The 21,048-nt window shown below is 37.7% G+C and overlaps 1 protein-coding gene across 2 annotated transcripts in view; it reads left to right on the top strand.

Annotated features, from left to right (window-relative positions):
• Positions 1-21,048, top strand: part of LOC126176861 (WD repeat-containing protein 19) — a 355,977-nt gene that overhangs the window by 55,134 nt on the left and 279,795 nt on the right. For both annotated transcript variants that reach the window (XM_049924048.1, XM_049924049.1), the window contains exon 3: positions 3,771-3,995. In XM_049924048.1, the coding sequence (XP_049780005.1) occupies positions 3,771-3,995 (225 nt within the window). The remainder of the gene's footprint in view (positions 1-3,770; positions 3,996-21,048) is intronic.

Genomic DNA, 21,048 nt, shown 5'->3' with positions numbered 1-21,048 from the left:
AAGTGAAAGAAATGTAATTTAAACAAGATAGAATAATAAAAAAGGAAGGAGAAATTATATGGATATCTAAATAGAAAAAATTGTAACAGACATCTGGGCCCCTGTGGGCCCACATAGTTCATACATATCATGAACTCCTTTCATATTAATGGCACTTAACTATCATTTCAGCATGATTGTGGTGTCAAAAAGAACACCTAACACCTTATCCGGATACATCAGTCAATCCACACCTCACTTTGCTTGATGTATGCACGATACCTTCTGCCCTTGATTTCAGACCTTCCTTTTCATCTTATTTTAATCCTCCAGAAATACTTAGAGTTAGTATTTGTCATATAATAGAATATAAATGTGTAGTTAAACCTGATAATGTTTTTTTTGTGAGTAACTAATTTACTGAATATTAACACTAAATCATTTATACTCAATGTTATGAAAATATCAGTACATAATCTTATGCAGACACAAGACACTTAAGGAAAAATAGACACCAAATGTCATAGGAAAACTAAAATCCAAGTTCCCATTATTAAATTCTAGGAAAACTCTGTTACATATTTGTCCCACCAATTAAGTTGTGTGTTAAAATTCAGTATTCCTTGACAGTTAGGTGGATTAACTGCAACATCTGACAAAGGTGGTGTGTCAGTAGTTAGCTCAGTGTGTTGTTGATGCTCTAGTTAAAATAAATCACTGCTCTCCTATTTCAGAGTTGACAATGTGCGAGGAAAAAAAAAAAAAACAGCCTTACTAAAATGTGTATCCTGTTTTGAATTTTTTAGACTGAAATTAGTGTCTGAGGTTTGTTTTGATTCAATATTTAACCAAACAAAATCTGTAATTAATGGAAATACTACAGATCAGACCCTATAAATATGCCAGAATGACAATGTATTCCATTTCATCTATATGATTATTTTTTTGTAAGATTTCCTTTCATGAATTGCTTATGTGCCAGTTGAGTTTCTGATTTGTGACTAGTAACATGATTTTTAACTCGTCACCTTGAGCTTTTATATTTGTGTCAGTGATGTCTAATCTAGCGCACAGCTTATCGTCTTGAGCTTGGATAGTTGTGTTTAATTTGGCAACTAACTTTTCATTGAAGATTTTAAGTAACTCTTCTAAAAGTTGCACTATACTCCAGGGTAACACTTATCTCCTCTTACTAAGTACTAACAAGGGAACCTCCCCATCACAACCCCCTCAGATTTAGTTATAAGTTGGCACAGTGGATAGGCCTTGAGAAACTGAACACAGATCAATTGAGAAAACAGGAAGAAGCTGTGTGGAACTATGAAAAAAATTAGTAAAATATACAAACTGAGTAGTCCACCCGAAGATAGGCAACATCAAGGACAATGGGAGTCAAGGAGGGCCGTAGTCCCGTGGTTAGCGTGAGCTGCTACGGAACAAGAGGTCCGAGGTTCAAGTCTTCCCTCGAGTGAAAAGTTTAATTTTTTATTTTTAGTTTATGTGACAAACTCTTATGTTTTCATCACTTTTTTGGAGTGATTATCACATCCACAAGAAAACCTAAATGGGGCAAGGTAGAAGAATCTTTTTACCCATTCGCTAAGTGTACAAGTTAGGTGGGTCGACAACATGTTCCTGTCATGTGACGCACATGCCGACACCAGTGTCGTTTAGAATATGTCAGATGTGTTTTCCTGTGGAGGAATCGGTTGACCTATGACCTTGCGATCAAACATTTTCGGTTCCCATTGGAGAGGCACGTCCTTTCGTCTACAAATCGCACGGTTTTGCGGTGCGGTCGCAAAACACTGACACTAAACTTTCTACAGTGAACAGAGATGTCAATGAATGAACGGGCAGATCATAACTTTGCAAAAATAACGAAAGTAAAACGTTCAGTTGGGGGAAGACTTGAACCAAGGACCTCTCATTCCGCAGTTACTCACGCTAACCATGGGACCACGGCGCTCCTGAGCTCACGTGCCCCTTGATGTTGCCTATCTTCTACATGGACTACTCAGTTTGTGTATTTTACTAATTTTTTTCATAGTTCCACTCAACTTCTTCCTGTTTTCTTGATTGATCTGTGTTCAGTTTTTCAAGGCCTATCCACTGTGCCAACTTATAACTAAATCTGAGGGGTGTGCGATGGGGAGGTTCCCTTGTAAGTGTAAAACTGATCTTACCTTGCTAATGACTATCATTGTTTATCTACCTCTTCATTAAAAAAAATAATATTGGCATTTAAAGTCCCTTACTTATTTCTCCCCCCCCCCCCCCCCCCCCCCCCTCTGCCTCCACCTCTGCCTTCTCCCCAAGTTCAACTTGGCTTTCGCACAGCTCACATGGTGTACCTCCCCGCGACGTGATGCTGATGGGAAGCTGTACTACTATGCTGAGCAAACTGTGTTGCTGAAGGTCAATGTGTGGCTGATGCAGCCACTGCTTATGGTGTAGTTGTTGAACTGTTTAAACAATCGTAGTCCTTTAAATTTCCAGCTACTGATATTCCAGTTCATAAACAATAGTAAGTTCTTCGACAATATAATTGTTGTTGATTGAATTAGTGTTTATTCATTGACACACCAATTAATCTGATGTCTGTTAACTCTTCTTAGACTTTTAATAGTTTCGCTGTGATGTTCTGGCTCTTGACCTTGTTTCTATGGACAACAGCACTATTTGCCCTTGAAATCTTTCTTGAGAACTGCCAATTACTTCTTAATCTTCTTTTAATGTACTCTTCTTGTCCCAGTTTTATTAATTTTTCAGTGCAGAATGAAGTGTTCCCTGTGTCTGAAACAGTTTGTGTCTGTGTGCGCTACAGCTGTTCTTGTGCTGGAATCTGGAAGCTTTAACAAGCTCTAAACTTCCTACTAAATAATAGAAAGTATTTATTCAGACAACAGTTACGTTATGTCTTCTGTGAAAATTGATTGTGTGAGGGAACACCATAACTACAAAGAATATTCGTACATTTGATCTTATGTAACACAAATTTATTCTGACAGTAATAATGGTAGTTCAAATTTACCGTATGTTCTCTGTGGCATCAGCACCATTGTCAAGGCACCCTGTTACTTGAAGGTGTATCCTGCTTCTCTGATCTGGGATGTTGTAACTCAGAATGACTTGCCAAGCCAGTAGGTACCACAACGCATAGCAAAACTACTAACATTGTTCCGCCTTGTGATATGCAGCAACCATCCGTCCCAGTGCACATGCACAAATAATAACAACCTTCCAAACAGTTTGCAATTCTAAGCTAATTAGCTAAAAAAAGAATTCAGTATGGCAGTCATTATTCATCGGCTAGGTAAATATTGGGCAACAAATCACTTACCAAAAGTGGTGTGTTACACCACTCTTCCTAGTCTCCTCATTCTAGTCTCTCCCCTTTTATGCTTGTGTGCAGTATGCAGCTACCTGTGCCTTTACCAAGGCATGAATCCTCCATTTTTCTATTCCTATCTTTTCCCCTTGCTGTCTCTCCATTTTGTTGATCTTCTCCTCTTCTTCACTTTTCTTCTGTGTTCTGCCTGCTCCTCCTCCCCCCCCCCCCCCCCTTCCTTTCAAGATAACCTACAGCAATGAAGTACTTGTTTTTGCACCTGTACACTAAACCAACACCTGTACTGTACAGTGAGCAGTTGTCTTTATTCACTCCATTGCGTAACTTCCTATTGATTCACACAAAACTCCACTAGAGTTTTTCTGTTATTGGTAATGCTGAATGAAATTCTTTAACTGTGCAAAAATATGAAAATTTACATTCCGTATGTTATTTCCAGTGTGTGCACAGGATTTGACTGGGATGTTGATGGTGACCATCTTGCCATTATTACATCGAACTCCTCACATTTAACCTTGTGGGATGCAAACACGACAAAGAAGTCACACATTGATATTGGCCTGCGAGATCCTATGAGTTGCATCATTTGGGCCAAGAAGGGATCACTGGTTGCTGTTGGTACCTCGCGAGGAAATCTTGCAATATATAATCACAGTACAGCAAAGTTTGTATCCTTAACTTTTAATTTATTTTATTTAGTTAAATGTCAACTATTCATTTATAAAGAGTTTTTCGAGAGTGTCCTTTTTACCTGCATTATAGCTAAGTGAAAAGAGCTAAAAGTGTGAATTATAATGCAGAATAATATATTATGTTGACATACAATTTGAAATGTTTTTTACAACTTCTTGCATATGCTTCCTTAGATTATTCTCTTTAGCTAATTGTATATGTGAAATAAAAACATTTTCCTGACTAAGTCCTTAAGTACAAAATGAAATATTAAAGCATCAATGATAAGATGAATAGCCTCTTAATAAACAGAAAAGTCATAAGAGTACCAAGTGCTGCGCACAGAATGTAAACTAATTAGAAGTGTTTGGTACAAGGGATATTTCATGAAATAATCATGAATGAGACCCTCCTTCAACATCAGGCCCAGCAGACACATCACTGCCATTACCTCCTCACCACAATCTCATGAAATGGCCTACATCGTCCATATCACACACGTGAGGCCTGTTTTGTAGAAAATAGCTCTTTACCATCTAGGTAACCAGGCACATTGGTTCAACCTAAAGCTGCTGCTGAAGCCATTTGTCATTATTATTGTTGTTTTTGATTGATATTCTGATATTTCAGATAAAAATCTTATAGCCATTGTCAAGACAAATTTGTAAATGACTTTGAGTGTAAATTTATGCTGTTTATTCCTCAAGCAAGTCCTAAATGCTTTGTCTTTCAGATTGATAGCAATGTCGGTGCTTTCACTAGTATGTTAGCCAAATATATAATCTTGTTATTAAGACCTTTAATTTGTTTTTAGTTTATTTATTTGGTCTCAAGAATTGCAAAGTATGCCACCAAATCCATGAATGAGCTTATTTTATTACCATTTTAACACTTGTACTTCACAGGTCAGCTTTAATATCGCTTGGTGATGCTTTGGCACATATTGACAAAATTTGAATGAGACGTAGCATTATAATTTAAGTGTCAAATAACATTTACATGCTCTTTTATTTAATAATGAGTCTGTTTTTAACAGGTTGCTGTTGTTGTTGTAGCTACCTCTCTTAACAAAGATTTTGGACTAATTCTGCAGTCTAGAAACCAAAGGTATTTTGGCACTACATTGACGACACCTTCATCATGAGGCTCCATGGTAGCCCTGTGTGATATAAAGATATATAATTACAGGGTTCTAAGTACCATCAGATTTGGGGATTCCAACTATCATCTGATATCATGGACTGTATTTTATTGTTCGTAGTAAATTGGTTGACGGGTCCATATTGAGACAGACACTGGCAGCCTCCAGGAAGAACTAGTACACCTACAGTCAGTATTAAGTAATAATGGATATTTAACTCTTTAGGGAGAGCATAAGGGAACAATTGACAGGAATGGGGGAAAGAAATACAGTAGAAGAAGAATGGGTAGCTTTGAGAGATGAAGTAGTGAAGGCAACAGAGGATCAAGTAGGTAAAAAGACGAGGGCTAGTGGAAATCCTTGGGTAACAGAAGATATTGAATTTAATGGATAAAAGGAGAAAATATAAAAATGCAGTAAATGAAGCAGGCTAAAAGGAACACAAACGTCTCAAAAATGAGATCGATAGGAAGTGCAAAATGGCTAAGCAGGGATGGCTAGAGGGCAAATGTAAGGATGTAGAGGCTTATCTCACTAGGGGTAAGATAGATACTGCCTGCAGGAAAATTAAAGAGACCTTTGGAGAAAAGAGAACCACTTGCATGAACATCAAGAGCTCAGATGGAAACCCAGTTTAAAGCAAAGCAGGGAAGGCAGAAAGATGGAAGGAGTATATAGAGGGTTTATACAAGGGCGATGTACTTGAGGACAATATTATGGAAATGGAAGAGGATGTAGATGAATATGAAATGGGAGATATGATACTGCGTGAAGAGTTTGACAGAGCACTGAAAGACCTGAGTTGAAACAAGGCCCCCGGAGTAGACAACATTCCATTGGAACTACTGACGGCCTTGGGAGAGCCAGTACTGGCAAAACTCTACCATCTGGTGAGCAAGATGTATGAAACAGGCAAAATACCCTCAGACTTCAAGAAGAATATAATAATTCCAATCCCAAAGAAAGCAGGTGTTGACAGGTGTGAAAATAACCGAACTATCAGTTTAATAAGTCACAAGTGCAAAATACTAACGTGAATTCTGTACAGAAGAATGGAAAAACTAGTAGAAGCCTACCTCGGGGAAGATCAGTTTGGATTCCGTAGAAATGTTGGAACACGTGAGGCAACACTGACCCTACGAGTTATCTTAAAAAATAGATTAAGGAAAGGCAAACCTAAGTTTGTAGCATTTGTAGACTTAGAGAAAGCTTTTGACAATTTTGATTGGAATGCTCTCTTTCAAATTCTGAAGGTGGCAGGGGTAAAATACAGGGAGCGAAAGGCTATTTACAATTTGTACAGAAACCAGATGGCAGTTATGAGAATCGAGGGGCATGAAAGGGAAGCAGTGGTTGGGAAGGGAATGAGACAGGTCTGTAGCCTATCCCCGATGTTATTCAATGTGTATATTGAGCAAGCAGTGAAGGAAACAAAAGAATAATTCAGAGTAGGTATTAAAATCCATGGAGAAGAAATAAGAATTTGGAGGTTTTCCGATGACATTGTAATTCTGTCAGAGACAGCAAAGGACTTGGAAGAGCAGTTGAATGGAATGGATAGTGTCTTGAAAGGAGGATATAAGATGAACATCAACAAAAGCAAAACGAGGATAATGGAATGTAGTCTAATTAAGTCAGGCGATGCTGAGGGAATTAGATTAGGAAATGAGACACTGAAAGTAGTAAAGGAGTTTTGCTATTTGGGGAGCAAAATAACTGATGATGGTCGAAGTAGACGGGATATAAAATGTAGACTGGCAATGGCAAGGAAAGCGTTTCTGAAGAAGAGAAATTTGTTAACATCGAGTATAGATTTAAGTGTCCGGAAGTTATTTCTGAAAGTATTTGTATGGAGTGTAGCCATGTATGGAAGTGAAACATGGATGATAAATAGTTTGGACAAGAAGAGAATAGAAGCTTTTGAAATGTGGTGCTACAGAAGAATGCTGAAGATTAGATAGGTGAATCACATAACTAATGAGGAAGTATTGAATAGGATTGGGGTGAAGAGAAGTTTGTGGCACAACTTGACTAGAAGAAGGGATCGGTTGGTAGGACATGTTCTGAGGCATCAAGGGATCACCAATTTAGTATTGGAGGGCAGCGTGGAGGGTAAAAATCGCAGAGGCAGACCAAGAGATGAATACACTAAGAAGATTCAGAAGGATGTAGGTTGCGGTAGGTACTGGGAGATGAAGAGGCTTGCACAGGATAGAGTAGCATGGAGAGCTGCTTCAAACCAGTCTCAGGACTGAAGACCACAACAACAACAACAACAACTCTGCCAAATTAAGATTACTCTGCAAACCATAGAGTTAGATTGCTCACAAAAGTGAGAAGTGACTGGGGATATTCTTAATTTTTCTTTCTTACATTTCAATTTTTCTTCAAAAATAGCCACAATTATGAAGAACTACGAGAAGAAATTTATCTACAAACAGGCCTGCATAGCAGCTTTTTCGATATTGTATTACTATAAAGTACAAAAATCTAAAAATTGTATGCTGATGTTTTAAATAATATGTATGGCAAACTATAAGCATGGTAGAAGGACAATTTGTGGAATAGTGACAGTATAGTTGTCTTCTTCAGCTGAATAAATCTACTCATTGAGCATTATATTTTTGTTAAACATGCATGGCATTATGACAGTGTTGAGGATTTGGCCAGTGTCAGTCTCTTTGTGATTCAGTGGTAATATGGCTGGCAGATGTCTGATCAACTGAGATGAGTGCTTCTGCCTAGACAACTTATGCATTCTGATTCTGTCTTCCCGTACTTTCAGAAGAATTTTGCATTGAGTCAATTTTGTTTGGTATTTTGGCGCCTGCCACTGATGTGAAAAACAAGATACTGCATTTTAGAAGACTGTGGTACAGTCCATGAGAGTGAGGTAACACTGTAAGAAAGTCATCCATTCCAGATAGAATGTCATAAAAGACCTCTAGAAGCAGCATTCAGACAATTTTATCAAGTATTTGTTTGCAACAGTTTTTCTGATTTGTAGTAAGTGTAGACTTGTATAAGGCAGTTCTATGTGTTTTGTATGCAGCATATTCACTGTTTCATCTTTTTGGCATTTATTTTTATTAGGAAAAAGTTTATTTGTAGTGTGCTGCTACCATGTTAATGTGACCTATACACTGTGAATTTCACACTGGGGAATGGTGTCTGAAGAAATGAAAAGCATGTATTTACTCTTAGTTACCAATCTGCTATGAGAACTGTTGTATTGTTTTCATCCAGAATTTCTGAACAAGAATTAATAATAGCCTGATTTCATACCCCAAACTTTGTTCAACTTGAGATATGTCACTGCACTTGATTACTGCAGGTACTATCTGCAGGAATGCTCCAAAGAACACAATACATCCTTTTTTAAACTTAGTTGGCCACAGCATTCACCCAACATTAAATTTGTGCCATCTGTAGAACTTAATGAGATTGTACTATCCACACACTTTTTGTTATATATACACTCACCAGATGTCACTACTGTACCTGTGTAAGCTATGACTGACTTGTAGTCATCACACCACCATCATCAAATATGTACATTTTAATTCTGTGTGGTAAGGATTGATTTGTATGTTGTAGCAATAGATACTGTTATCCAAGTCTATCAGGTTAACTTCAGCTTTAGTCACGTGAAATATGTAATTGTGTTTTGTACGGCCGTTTTAGTATTGTAGATGCTTTTCATGAAAAACAAAAAAGGAGTCAAGTTTTTACTGTGAACACAGTTGCATTTATGATTTATACACAGTAATTATACCATACAGTGGTCTTTTAAGTAATGATGAGTTCTCCCTCTCTCCAGTACCTGCACTATCATTGTTAGCAAAAAGGGAACAGTGTCCATCATGATATTCACTTCTGTATTGATAGTGAAGACTGCATAACATGGAGAGTAAGTGGTCACATCACAGCATTTTATTTTAATGCTAGTCTGCCAGGCCCTTTTCCTTCATTTATTTTGTAAGAGAAAGGAATGCACAGGGCATTGTTGTTTCTTATAATTGTTCGTGACATTCATCCTGAATTATGTGCTGCTGTTGTTGTGGTCTTCAGTCTGAAGATGGGTGTGATGCAGCTCTCCATGTTCCTGTACGAGCCTCATCATCTCCAAATAACTACATGCATTGAGCCTGCTTACTGTATTTCTCTTTTGGTCTCCATTTACAATTTTTATCCCCTCCCCCAAACACACACACTTCCCTCCAATACTAACTGATAACTGATCATTGATTGATGTCGCAGAATGTGTCCTATCAACTGATCCCTTCTTACAGTCAAGTTATGCTGCAAATTTCTTTTTGTCCCAATTCCATTCAGTACATCCTCATTAGGTACATGACTTTCTTCTCCTCTGAACTGCTTATCCATGTTCACTTTCATTCAGGGCTACACTCCAGACAAATATCTTTAGGAAAGTCTTCCTAACACTTAAATTTATAAACAACATTAACAAATTTCTCTTCTTCAGAAATGCTTTTCCTGTCAAGAGTTTCTGACCTTCAAACCTCTGAAGAATTTCCTTGAAGAAAATAAGCAGAAAAACACAATAGTTGCTACTGCCCCGCATTGGCTTGATCTGACCTGTAACTTGTGTGTAAACAAGGATATAAGAAAAACAAATATTAGAATTAAGTCACTATGTTCAAACTATGGAAATTGTTCAATTCTAGATATAGGACAGCTGGATAAAGGTCAACACACTAACCACAGATTGCAGTTGAATTATGTAGGTAAATGTTTTTTGTGCAAAAAATTAAATCAAATAATAAAAGAAAGGATCGAACTGAAAAACCTTATATATAAAAACAGTTTGTTCATAAGTGAAAGTAGCCCTACAGAAACTTTTTTAGTGTAAAACAACCTTCACTATGCACACACAAAGGCAAAGAACTTGACAATAATATCATAAATGACAGTATATTCAAAATAATATCTCAAAACATGCAATGTTTTACCAACAGAATTGAACAAATTGATGAATTTCTAACTGGTAGTAGCCCTCATATTTATCTTGTGAATGAGCTAGGGTGCAAAACTGAAGAAATGTATAGCATTAACTGAAGTAATTATACAACTGTCAGTGTGAACTGTAGGAAACAACATAAAGGTGATGGTGTTGGCATTTGTGTCAAAAATAATGTCCAGTGTCAAAAAATTGACTGGGTAGATAAATTTGCATGTGAGATGGTTTTTGAAATAGTTGCAATAATAATAAAGCTCGGAAATAGCAGTTTAATAATAACTAGCCTGCACAGATCCCCTAACAGTAACATAGAAGAATTCTTTTGCCATTTAGAGGAACTTGTTGATAAACCTTCATCTCGTAAAAAACAGTCTATGATAGTAGGCGATGCGAACATTGACTCCTTAACTGGTAGTATAAATTACCTTAAATATATATTTATGTTACAATCCTATAATTACAGCTATGCAGTGGCAGCTCATGAGTATGCGTTCTGGGTGTTAGATTCAGATAAAAATTAGTAGCATCTGCTGTATAACAGTTATGTCAACAAGTTTATACAACTACAACCACTGACAGTTATAATAACAACAGTAATAATAATAATAATAATAATAATATAATAATAATAATAATAATAATATAACAGATAAATGCAGACTTTGCAAACAACAAATAGAAACAGTAGATCACATCACAAGTGGATGTACAATACTAGCAAATACAGAATACCCCAGAAGACATGACAATGTAGCAAAAATAATACATCAACAACTTGCCATAAAACATAAACTAATAAAACAACACGTTCCCTCATACAAGTAAGCACCACAAAATGTACTGGAGAATGACGAATACAAATTATACTGGAACAGAACCATTATAACAGATAAAACAACACCACATAACAAACCTGACATCATACTCACCAATAAAAAGAAGAAATTAACACAATTAATCGAAATATCCATACCCAATACAACAAATATACAGAAGAAAACAGGAGAAAAAATTGAAAAATACATCCAACTGGCTGAGGAAGTCAAGGACATGTGGCATTAGGATAAAGTTGACATTATACCAATTATACTATCAACTACAGGAGTCGTACCACACAATATCCACCAGCACATCAATGCAATACAGCTACATCCAAATTTATATATACAACTACAGAAATCCGTAATTATTGATACATGTTCAATCACCCGAAAGTTCCTAAATGCAATATAACATATACCGTACAGTTAAAAGGAAGTCACGCTTGATGAAGGTCCATGTCACTTTCCATTTTTAACCAGACCTAAGGTCTGAGAAAGGAAAGAAAATAATAATAATAATAACAATAACAATAACAACATACAGGTATGCAGGAGAGCCAACATTGACTCCGACCATCACTTAACACGCTTCAAAGTCAAGCTCTCCCCCAAGAGAATTTTCTGTGAGAAAACTCCCCTACTGAAATTTGACACGAAAAGATTGCTGACTCTGGAGTGAAAGAGGCTTGGGAAAAAGAACATACAAATGACAGGCCAAAAAAAAAAAAAAAAAAAGCACAAGCCCTCATTCCTCTGAAGAAGAATACCAAGCGTCCCAGGTGGCACACTGATTCTGAGAATGCACTCGTCACCAGGAAATTGGCATACCAGAAATACAACAGTAACAAGTCCCCAGAAAATTTTCAGGTGTTCAACGAAACATGAAAGACAACAGCAAAAATTATTAGAAAATCCAAGAGGAAATACCTGAAGGAACAGCTAGACTCTATAGACAACTCCCGCAACTACAATGCAAGGGACTTATATAGGACATCTGCCGGGCACATCTGAGGATACACACCACCGAACCTCTGCTTTAAAAGTAATGACGGAAAATTGGCACTGACGGATAAGGAGAACTGCAAGGTGCTGGCACAGTACTTCTCAGAACTTCTCAATTGCCCAGAACCCACAGAGAGATTCCCAGATGAAGAACCAACAGACAGACGCACAGACTCACTATCCCCGACACAAGCACATCCTCAGCCTCAAAAACAACAGGAAATCTAGTGAAGATGGCATAGTGGGCGAACTACTGAAAAACCTTGGACCAAAGTCACTTGGAGAACTCTCACAGATCATCACAGACATATGGACATCAGAAAAGTTGCCAGATGACTGGAAATGAGCACTGATCCCCCCCCCCCCCCCCCCAGCACAAAAAGGGTCACCCCACAGATGTGAGCAATTACAGGAGCATCTCACTAATACAAGTCACATACAAGGTACTCTCAGCGTGCCTGCTCCAAAGAACACGTAACCAACTGGAACATAAGATCGGCGAGTACCAGGTGGACTTCCACCCTGGTCGCTCCCATGCAGAACAAATCTTCAATCTGAAGACTACCCTGAAAATCAAAGCCCTCAGGAACAGTCCAGTTGTATGCACCTTTGTTGACTACAAGAAGGCATATGTCTCCATCGACTGCCAGTAATTGTTCAACATTCTACATGAACAAGGTTTGGATGGCAAGACACTGCGACTGACCAGAGAGACATTGACAGACATGACTCCTAAGGCGAAGTTCAAGGGGAAATCTCTGAACCCCTTGAGATCAGGACAGGTGTTCGCCATGGTGATGGAATCTCACCACTCCTCTTCAACCTAGTGCTGGATAAGGTAATCAAGGAATGGGAGAAAGAGGTGCAAATACAAGGCCATTCGAAGCCAGTGCGACTTGGACAACCCAAGGACAAGGTGGAGATTGGCTGTCTAGCCTTTGCAGACGATTTGGCACTACTAACAGATAATGAAACTGCAGCAATCAGATAGACAGGAGCACTCAAAGAGTGCACAGAAAAAGTAGGGCTACAGATTTCCTTTCAGAAAACTGAGTTCTTCTGCATGAAATTAAACATTCCAAATTTGAACACAAAGTATGGCAAGATCAACAGGGTCACACACTTTTAAGTACCTAGGTGAAGTGCTCGAACCGACAGGAAAGGAGAAAATTGCCCAGAACACTAGGTTATTGAAAATGAAGAGAGCCTTATACAAAACACAGGGTATTTATAACAAGAAATGTCTGTCCACCTGCACCAAAATTTGTCACTACAACACTGTAATCAAACCTGAGGTGCTATACGCCAGTGAGACCCTGATGTTACTCACAAAGGCTGACCTTGAGAACATTCTCACACAGGAAAGAAAAATCATTAGGAAAATTATTGGACCGAAACTCAGGGACGATGGATATAGGCTTCACTCCAGGGACACCACAGAGAAGTTCTCCAACATCATAGTGGACATTAGAAAGAGGTGACTAAAATTTTGGGGACACATAAGCAGACCCTCACAGACTCAGACTCACTAACAGAATCCTCAGGTACATCCAGAGACCCAAGGCCACTACACCTTGGATGACACAAGTCAGAATTGATCTGGAAGGAGCTCAGATAGATTCAGTGGACATCATGGACAAAGGGGTCTATAGACACAAGGTGTACAAGTAGGAAGTGATGTCAGAGAAAACAACACCTAAAGCCCAAAGGCCAAAGTGGACGGAAGAAAGAAAGAGAGCCTTTAGTGAACGAATGAAGGAGTACTGGAAGAACAGGAAGAACAAGTAGTCATGAATGTTTTGTGTGGTCTGATAAAAGGCCTGTAACGACAAAAGAAAGAGTTTTTTGTGGAATTTTATTGTTTTCTTCATATTTAAGTAAAGTTTAGGGTAGTAACAAAATAATGTATAAGCTTTCACAACTGTCAATTTTGCATTTTTTTATAAGTGGGAGTTTTTGTGCTTTTCCATTTTTTTGGACAAACATACAAAATCGTTAACAGATGTATCAGTTCACGAATTTACTTCCGGGTGGGTGGAAAATTAGATATTCTTATGCTGCCCCCACACAGCAACTTGTGCTAACTGAACACACCCTTTTTAAATGTTCGCTTGTAGGCACGCTCATTTGATTTCCTCAGTCTCCCAATCAAAGGATCTGTTTTCGGAGGCTCTATTCTTTTTGCGGCTAGCTTTTCCTGGTAATTTACTTTTCTGTTCCCATAATGAGATTTTCACTCTGCAGTGGAATGTGCACTGATATGAAATTCCATGGCAGATTAAAGCTGTGTGCTGGACTGATACTCGAACTCGAGACTTTTCCCTTTTGCAGAAAGTGCTCTACCGACAGAGCTACCCAAGCATTCCTCATGACCCGTCCTCACAGCTTTACTTGTCTGTTAGCATTTAAAAATAGATGCAACATTGTTTACAGTTACACTGCTTATGAAAGCTGATTTCCGAACAGTAAACAGCCAACTCCAAACACAAAGTGTCATTTGTGGAAATGATAAAACAAAAGTAGTGAAGTCTGCCAGCATGGCCACTTGACTAGAATGCAAATGATGTGCTGAGATCCATAAGGGCCTAAAGCATACTACCGCCATTCCAACATTTAAAATGAATATCAGAGAAACCAGTCATAATAGCTTTTCATGAATTTTCATGTATACATTGTGGGTCTACAGCACAGATAAACCTGACTCACCATAAGATTAACAGATTTCAGAAGCATGAATAAATGCTACAATCTCAAATTGATGCTGATGTGTGTTAGGCCCTTATGATTCTGAGTGGCACTGTTTGATAAAATTCGTAACTTAATATACTGGGGCGGTAGAAAAGTTTTTAGCCCAAGAGAGTTATCATAATGTCTCGCACAAACAACACAATTTACTTTTATGGTGACCCTTTGTTGGTATGCAGATCAAATTTCGCAGCTCCAGCTTCATTAATTTTGCCACCAGGTTGTGTTGTATACCATAGTGTAAGCAAAATGGCGAATATCGGGAGAATAAAGAACAATGCTGTGATTGAATATCTTCATTTGAAAGGAATGATGCCCAAGGAAATTGCAGGGGACATGCAGAATACACTTAAGGACAGTGCTCTGTCTTAGGCAACAGTGAAAAACTGGGTGTCCGACTTCAAACGTGGAAGAATGAGTGTGGAAGATGCGCCAAGGAGCGGAAGGCCTGTCATTGCTGCCACTGATGAAACAGTGACTGCAATTCATGATATATGATTTTGCAGGACCATTGAACAACATTGCAGCACATTGAAACCACATTTGGAATCTCCCATGGGTGTACTCATGACATTGTAGTGGATATTTTGGTAACACGGTAAGTTTGATCTCGGTGTGTCCCGAAAATCTTGAGTGCAGATCAGAGACGGGAGCATGTGTAGTGTCGTGAAGAAATCATCTGCCAATTTGAAGAGTATGAAGACAGCTTTCTTGCAAGGTATGTGACAGAGGATGAAACAGCAGTCACAACAATGGAAAGATCCTTCATCCTCTACCCCAAAAAAATTCCGGGTGCAAAAATCAGCCGATAAGGTGATGGCGTCGGTCTTCTGGGATGCAGAAGGGGTAATTATGGTGAATCACTTGCAAAAAGCCATAACTATACATGCATCATACTATTGCACCCTCCTGCACTATTTAAGGGAAGAGAGAGAAAAAAAGGCATGGAAAATTAGTGCACGAGTTCTTTTGCATCAGGACAACGCACCATCACACAAAGCTCTTGCAACAATAGAAACTCCATGTGACTGCAGGTTTGAAGTGTTACATCATCCACTGTATTCTCCAGAAGTGGCTCCATCAGACTTTTTTCCTTTCCCAAACCTGAAAACAGCCCTTAAAGAATGATGATGCAGCAATTGATGCTGTGAATGCTTGGTTGGACTTGAAATCAAAGACTTTTATTTGAATTATTTGTAGAAGGTATCTGAGCATGCCCAGAAGTGTATTGGTGTACATGAGTATTAAACTGAAAAGTGAATTGGTATTATTAAATTTCTGCAATTCTTTATTTGCTAGGCTAGAAACTTTTTGATGCTACCTCGTACTATAACTAACTCAGAAACCCATAAAATACGTTTATTGTCAATATCACTTCAACATATATGGATGTCCAATCTAATTTTACTACAGTATGTAGTGACTGAATTAGCATATCTGAGGAGTGTGCTATCATCTAGCAGGATTTATGCCAAGTGAACGGGGATAAAAAACTGCCGCAATGTGCACTGACGTAAACTTCCAGTTGAGTGGCCGGGGCTAGCTGTGCACATCGTGAACCGTGCACGGTGTTTATCAAATCCATATGTATGTGTGTCTGTAAGGCAATTATGTCACGCAAGTTGCGCTTGCGCAGAAGCTCCTTAAAACGGACACAGCTGTAGCTGTGGTCACTAACCTGATGCCAGGTTTCATGGAGTCTAGAGGAGCTGTAGTACAGTAGATGTAAGTCCCGTATCTTTCAGATTGCAGCATCTATGTTACATTTAACAGCATTCAAAGAAAAATAACCAATAAATGCGCAAGGTGTCGAAAGTTAGGGTGTTCACATGCTTTTGTGCTCTTACGCAGCAGCTGCCACTGCATGCTTGTGAATTCAACACCAATAAGAATAACGTGACTCTCAGACATGTATTGACCACATTATTATAAACTTAAGCAAGGAAGACATTGTAGTTAGAAACATTGAGAGCCACATTTCAGATCATAGTGCATGAGTCCTATAGCTTCATACAGACAAAGAAATTGTATCTTATGGGGACTTTTTACCTTTAAAAGAAAGTTAGACTACCATACATAGAAGGAAACCCTGACACACACAAATTGGAATCATGTAGGTCTATATGAAACAGAAGATATTAATAAAAATGGGACAAATTTTATACAACATTAACCCATTGTCTTAATGAAGCATGCCCAGTGGTAAAGAAACGAAGGAAAACTGACAGTTCCAAGAATCTTAAACTTCCCCCTAATGTGTTAATATTAAAAGAAGATATTGAAGGATTAATGTATTTTTTTTTAGAGACACCAAACTGTAATACTTCCAATCTAAATACAAAGCCTTTTGAAAAACCTACAGGGAAACAATTAAGACATTAAAAGCACAAATGTATGCGAAACAGATGAGGCAATCCAGCAGTGTTTGCAAAACAGTGTGTAGTATAGTAAACAAGCAAAGCAGGGGAAGCAACAGTAGAGTGTGCAATAACATAATTATAAGAGGCAATGAAAAATAGGTGAGTGACCCACAGGAAGTATGAGAGACATTTACAGGCCAATTTAGTAAGAGAAGTAGGGATGACTTACCACAATTGCTAAATCCCAGTAATGTCAGTAATTGAGTCTTCCTGAGGTGTGTTACAGAATTGAAAATCGTGAAAACCATTTCCAACTTAAAAGCAAATACATCTAGTGCCAGCCAAATTTCTGAGAGAATGCAGTAAAGAATTAATAAAGCCATTGGAACATTTAATAAGCAGCTCTTTCAGTCAGGGGTCATTTTCTGACTTGTTAAAAGTCACTGAAAAAAGACTGGTGCACAAAAAGGGGATAACTACTGATACACAAAATTATAGGCTTTTTTCAATAACATCAGTACTTAGTAAGTTGTTGGAAAGGCTACTCCTTGATCAACTTGAATCATTTTTCTATCAGTATGATCTGCTAAAAAGTTCTCAGCATGGTTTCAGTAAGGGCAAGTCTACAACAACAGCTGAAGCTACATTTTTTAAATTGGTGTTTTATAAACTTGATAATGGAAACAAAGCTAATGGCACCTTTTTGGACCGTCCAAGGTCTTTGACTGTGAATCATTCTATTCTTCTATATAAAATAGAAACTTATGGAGTCAAAGGAGTGGCGTTAGGTTCGTTAAGATCCTACCTTGCTGACAGGAGACAATGTGTTAAGCTGTATCATACAACTAGGGGACATACACAAACAGTAAACTCATCTTATAAAATTCTTAACTGTGGAATCCCTCATGGGAGGATTATCAGAATTTTTTTGTTTATTGTATACTCAATGATATAATAATTCCACAAAATTCAAACCCCATAAGTTATGGTGATGATACCTCATTCATCAGCTGGGGCTCTACAAAACAATTAGCAGTGCAAAATAATACAGAGAACTTTAGCCTCATCACAGACTATCTCACCAAAAACAAATTGGCACTAGATAAGGACAAAACAATTCTGATGTAGTTTCTTCTAAATTATAAATCAAGACAAGTGGATACTGAGCCAGAGTTATCAGTTAGAACAATTGGTAAACATAAATTCCTGGATATTATAGTAGATTGACATCTTATATGGAAGGAGCACATCAGCTATATGTGTAAAAAAACTCTCCCGCTAAAATGCCTTTCTGGCATAAAAGTACCACCTGTCTTAAGACAAATCTATTTTGGAATCATACAGTCCCACCTTGAGATTTGGGTTGGGGCACCAATGGTATACATGGATAGGGCTTTCAGAGCCTACAAAAGAGCAATTAGGATAACAGCTTATACTAGTAAATGTCAGTCCTATAGAGAATACCTCATTATGTATAACATACTAACAGTGTATCCATTGTATGTTCTCAGGACTATACTCTGTAAAAGAAAATATGGAGTATAGTATATCAATAGTGAAATCCATAATTATAATACAAGAAAAGGACAGGATACCACATCAAATGTAGTAATAAAAGAGCAACAGATCGTAGTCCAATTCCTGCTGGAAGATGTTTTTATACCAGACTGTCAAATAATATAAAACTGTTAAATGGAAACATATTTAAGACAAAATTAAAGCAACTGTTAAATGCTAAATGTTTGAACTCCATCAAGGATTTTGAATCTTGTTTTGTATAATTTATCTTTATTTGTAAACTGTTATTAATGTTCATATGTTTATAAACAAACTATGTCCATGTCTGTAAACGTTATTATGGACAGATAAACCATCCATCATCAGTTATTCTACTACCCAAATAGCAAAATACATCTACTACACTAGTGTCTCATTTCCTAATCTATTTCTCTCACCTTAGCCTGATTTAATTTGACCATATTCCATTACCCTTGTTTTACTTCTATCGATGTTCCATCTTACATCTTCCCGTCAAGATGCTGTCCATTCTGTTCAACTGTTCTTCCAAGTCCTTTCTATCTGTGATAGCATTACAGTGTTATCGGCAAACCTCAGAGTTCTTATTTCTTCTCCCTGAACTTTGATTGCTTCTCCAAAATTTTTCTTTGGTTTCATTTGCTTGCTCAATGTACAGACTGAATGATGTCGGGGATCTGCTACAACCCTCTCAGTCCTTTCTTAATCACTGCTTCCCTTTAATGTCCTAGTCTTATAACTGACATCTGGTTTCTGTACAGATTATGTATAATCTTTTATGCTAAGAATTTTACCCATGGTACCTCCAGAATGTCAAAGAGTGTATTCGAGACAACATTGTCAAAAGCTTTCTGTAACTCTACAAATGCTATGAACATAGCTTTGCCTTCCTTTAACCTATCTTTGAAGACATGTCATGGGCTCAGTACTGCTTTATGTGTTACTGCATTTCTCCAAAACCAAACTGATCATTCCTGAGATCGGCTTCTATTTGTTTTTCTATTTTTCAGTAAATAATTTGTGTTAGTAGTTTGCAACCAAGAAGTTATAAAACTGGTAGTTCGGTAATATTCACACCAGTCAGTACCCACTTTCTTTGGAATTGGAATTATTTTGTTTGTCTTTAATGCTGAGGGTACATTCCCTGTCTCATACCTCTTTGCATGCCAGGTGTCATGGTTGGCTCTCCCAAGGATACAAGTAGTTCTGAGGGAATATCATCTACTCCAAGAGCCTTGTTTCGACTCAGATCTTTTAGAGCACAGTCAAATTTTTCTCACCATACCACATCTCCCATCTCATCTTCGTCTACTTACTCTTCCCTTTCTTGCAGTTAATTACCCTTGTACAGATCCACTACACATTCCTTGCATCTTTAATCTTTCCCTCATACAATTAATATTGGATTTTGATATTCATACAGCTCCTTCTCTTATCTCCAAAGGGCTCTTTAAGTTTCCAATATGTGGTATCTATCTTTCCCCTAGTTATGCACACTATTACAGCCTTGAATTTCTTGTCTAGCTGTTCCTGCTTTGCCAGTTTACTCTTCCTGTCAATCTTATTTTTTGAGAGTCTGTATTCCCTTTTTGCCTGATTTTTTTGCTATATTTTTATATTTTTTTCTTTCATCAGTTAGATGCAGTATTTCATGCATTATCCAAAGGTCTCTTCAGGGCCTTCTCTTTTTGCCTATTTGAACAACTGCTGCTTTCACTATTTCATCTTTCAAGGCCATCCATTTTGTCTTATTTCTGTTCCTTAACCATACTTTCAGTCTAATGCTGCCTAATGCTTCCTTTGAAACATTCAACATCTTTTGGTTCTTTCAACTTATCCGGGTTCCATGTCCTTAATTTCTAACCTTCTTGCAGTTTCTTCAGTTTCAGTCTAAAGTTCATATCTGATGAATTATGGTCAGAGTGCACAACTGCTCCTGGAAATTGTCTTACACTGTAAAATCTGTCTTGCCAATGTTTAATCAGTCCGAAACCTTTCATTGTCACTAGGCCTCTACCAGATATACGGTCTTCGTTCATGTTTCTTAAACCAATTATTAGCAATGATTAAATTATGATCTGTGCAAAATTCTTCCAAGTGGATTCTTCTTTCATTTGTTTATCCTAGTCCATATCATCCTACTATTTCTCCTCTCTGTTTTCCCACTATAAAAGTCCAGCCACCCACCGCAATTAATGAATAATTTCTTTTATCTTTTCATACATTCTTTCAAGCTATTGATCATCAGGAGAACTAGCTGCCTTATAAAATTGTCCTATTGTGGTGAGTATCGACTTTGTGCCTATCTTGGTTGCGAAATGCTTTCTCTGTGCGTAAGGGATGGTAGGTCACTAGATTGTGATCATGAAGTTCTCTCCTTCATAGGTCTTCAAACTGAAAAGGAAGTAGGCATTTTCCCACTCTGTCTACTCTACTATGTCACAAGATGTAATTAGAGT

The sequence above is a fragment of the Schistocerca cancellata genome, chromosome 3 (assembly GCF_023864275.1).
Source record: "Schistocerca cancellata isolate TAMUIC-IGC-003103 chromosome 3, iqSchCanc2.1, whole genome shotgun sequence".
NCBI classification, from domain to species: Eukaryota; Metazoa; Arthropoda; class Insecta; order Orthoptera; family Acrididae; genus Schistocerca; species Schistocerca cancellata.
This window is presented reverse-complemented; position numbering and strand designations above follow the sequence as displayed.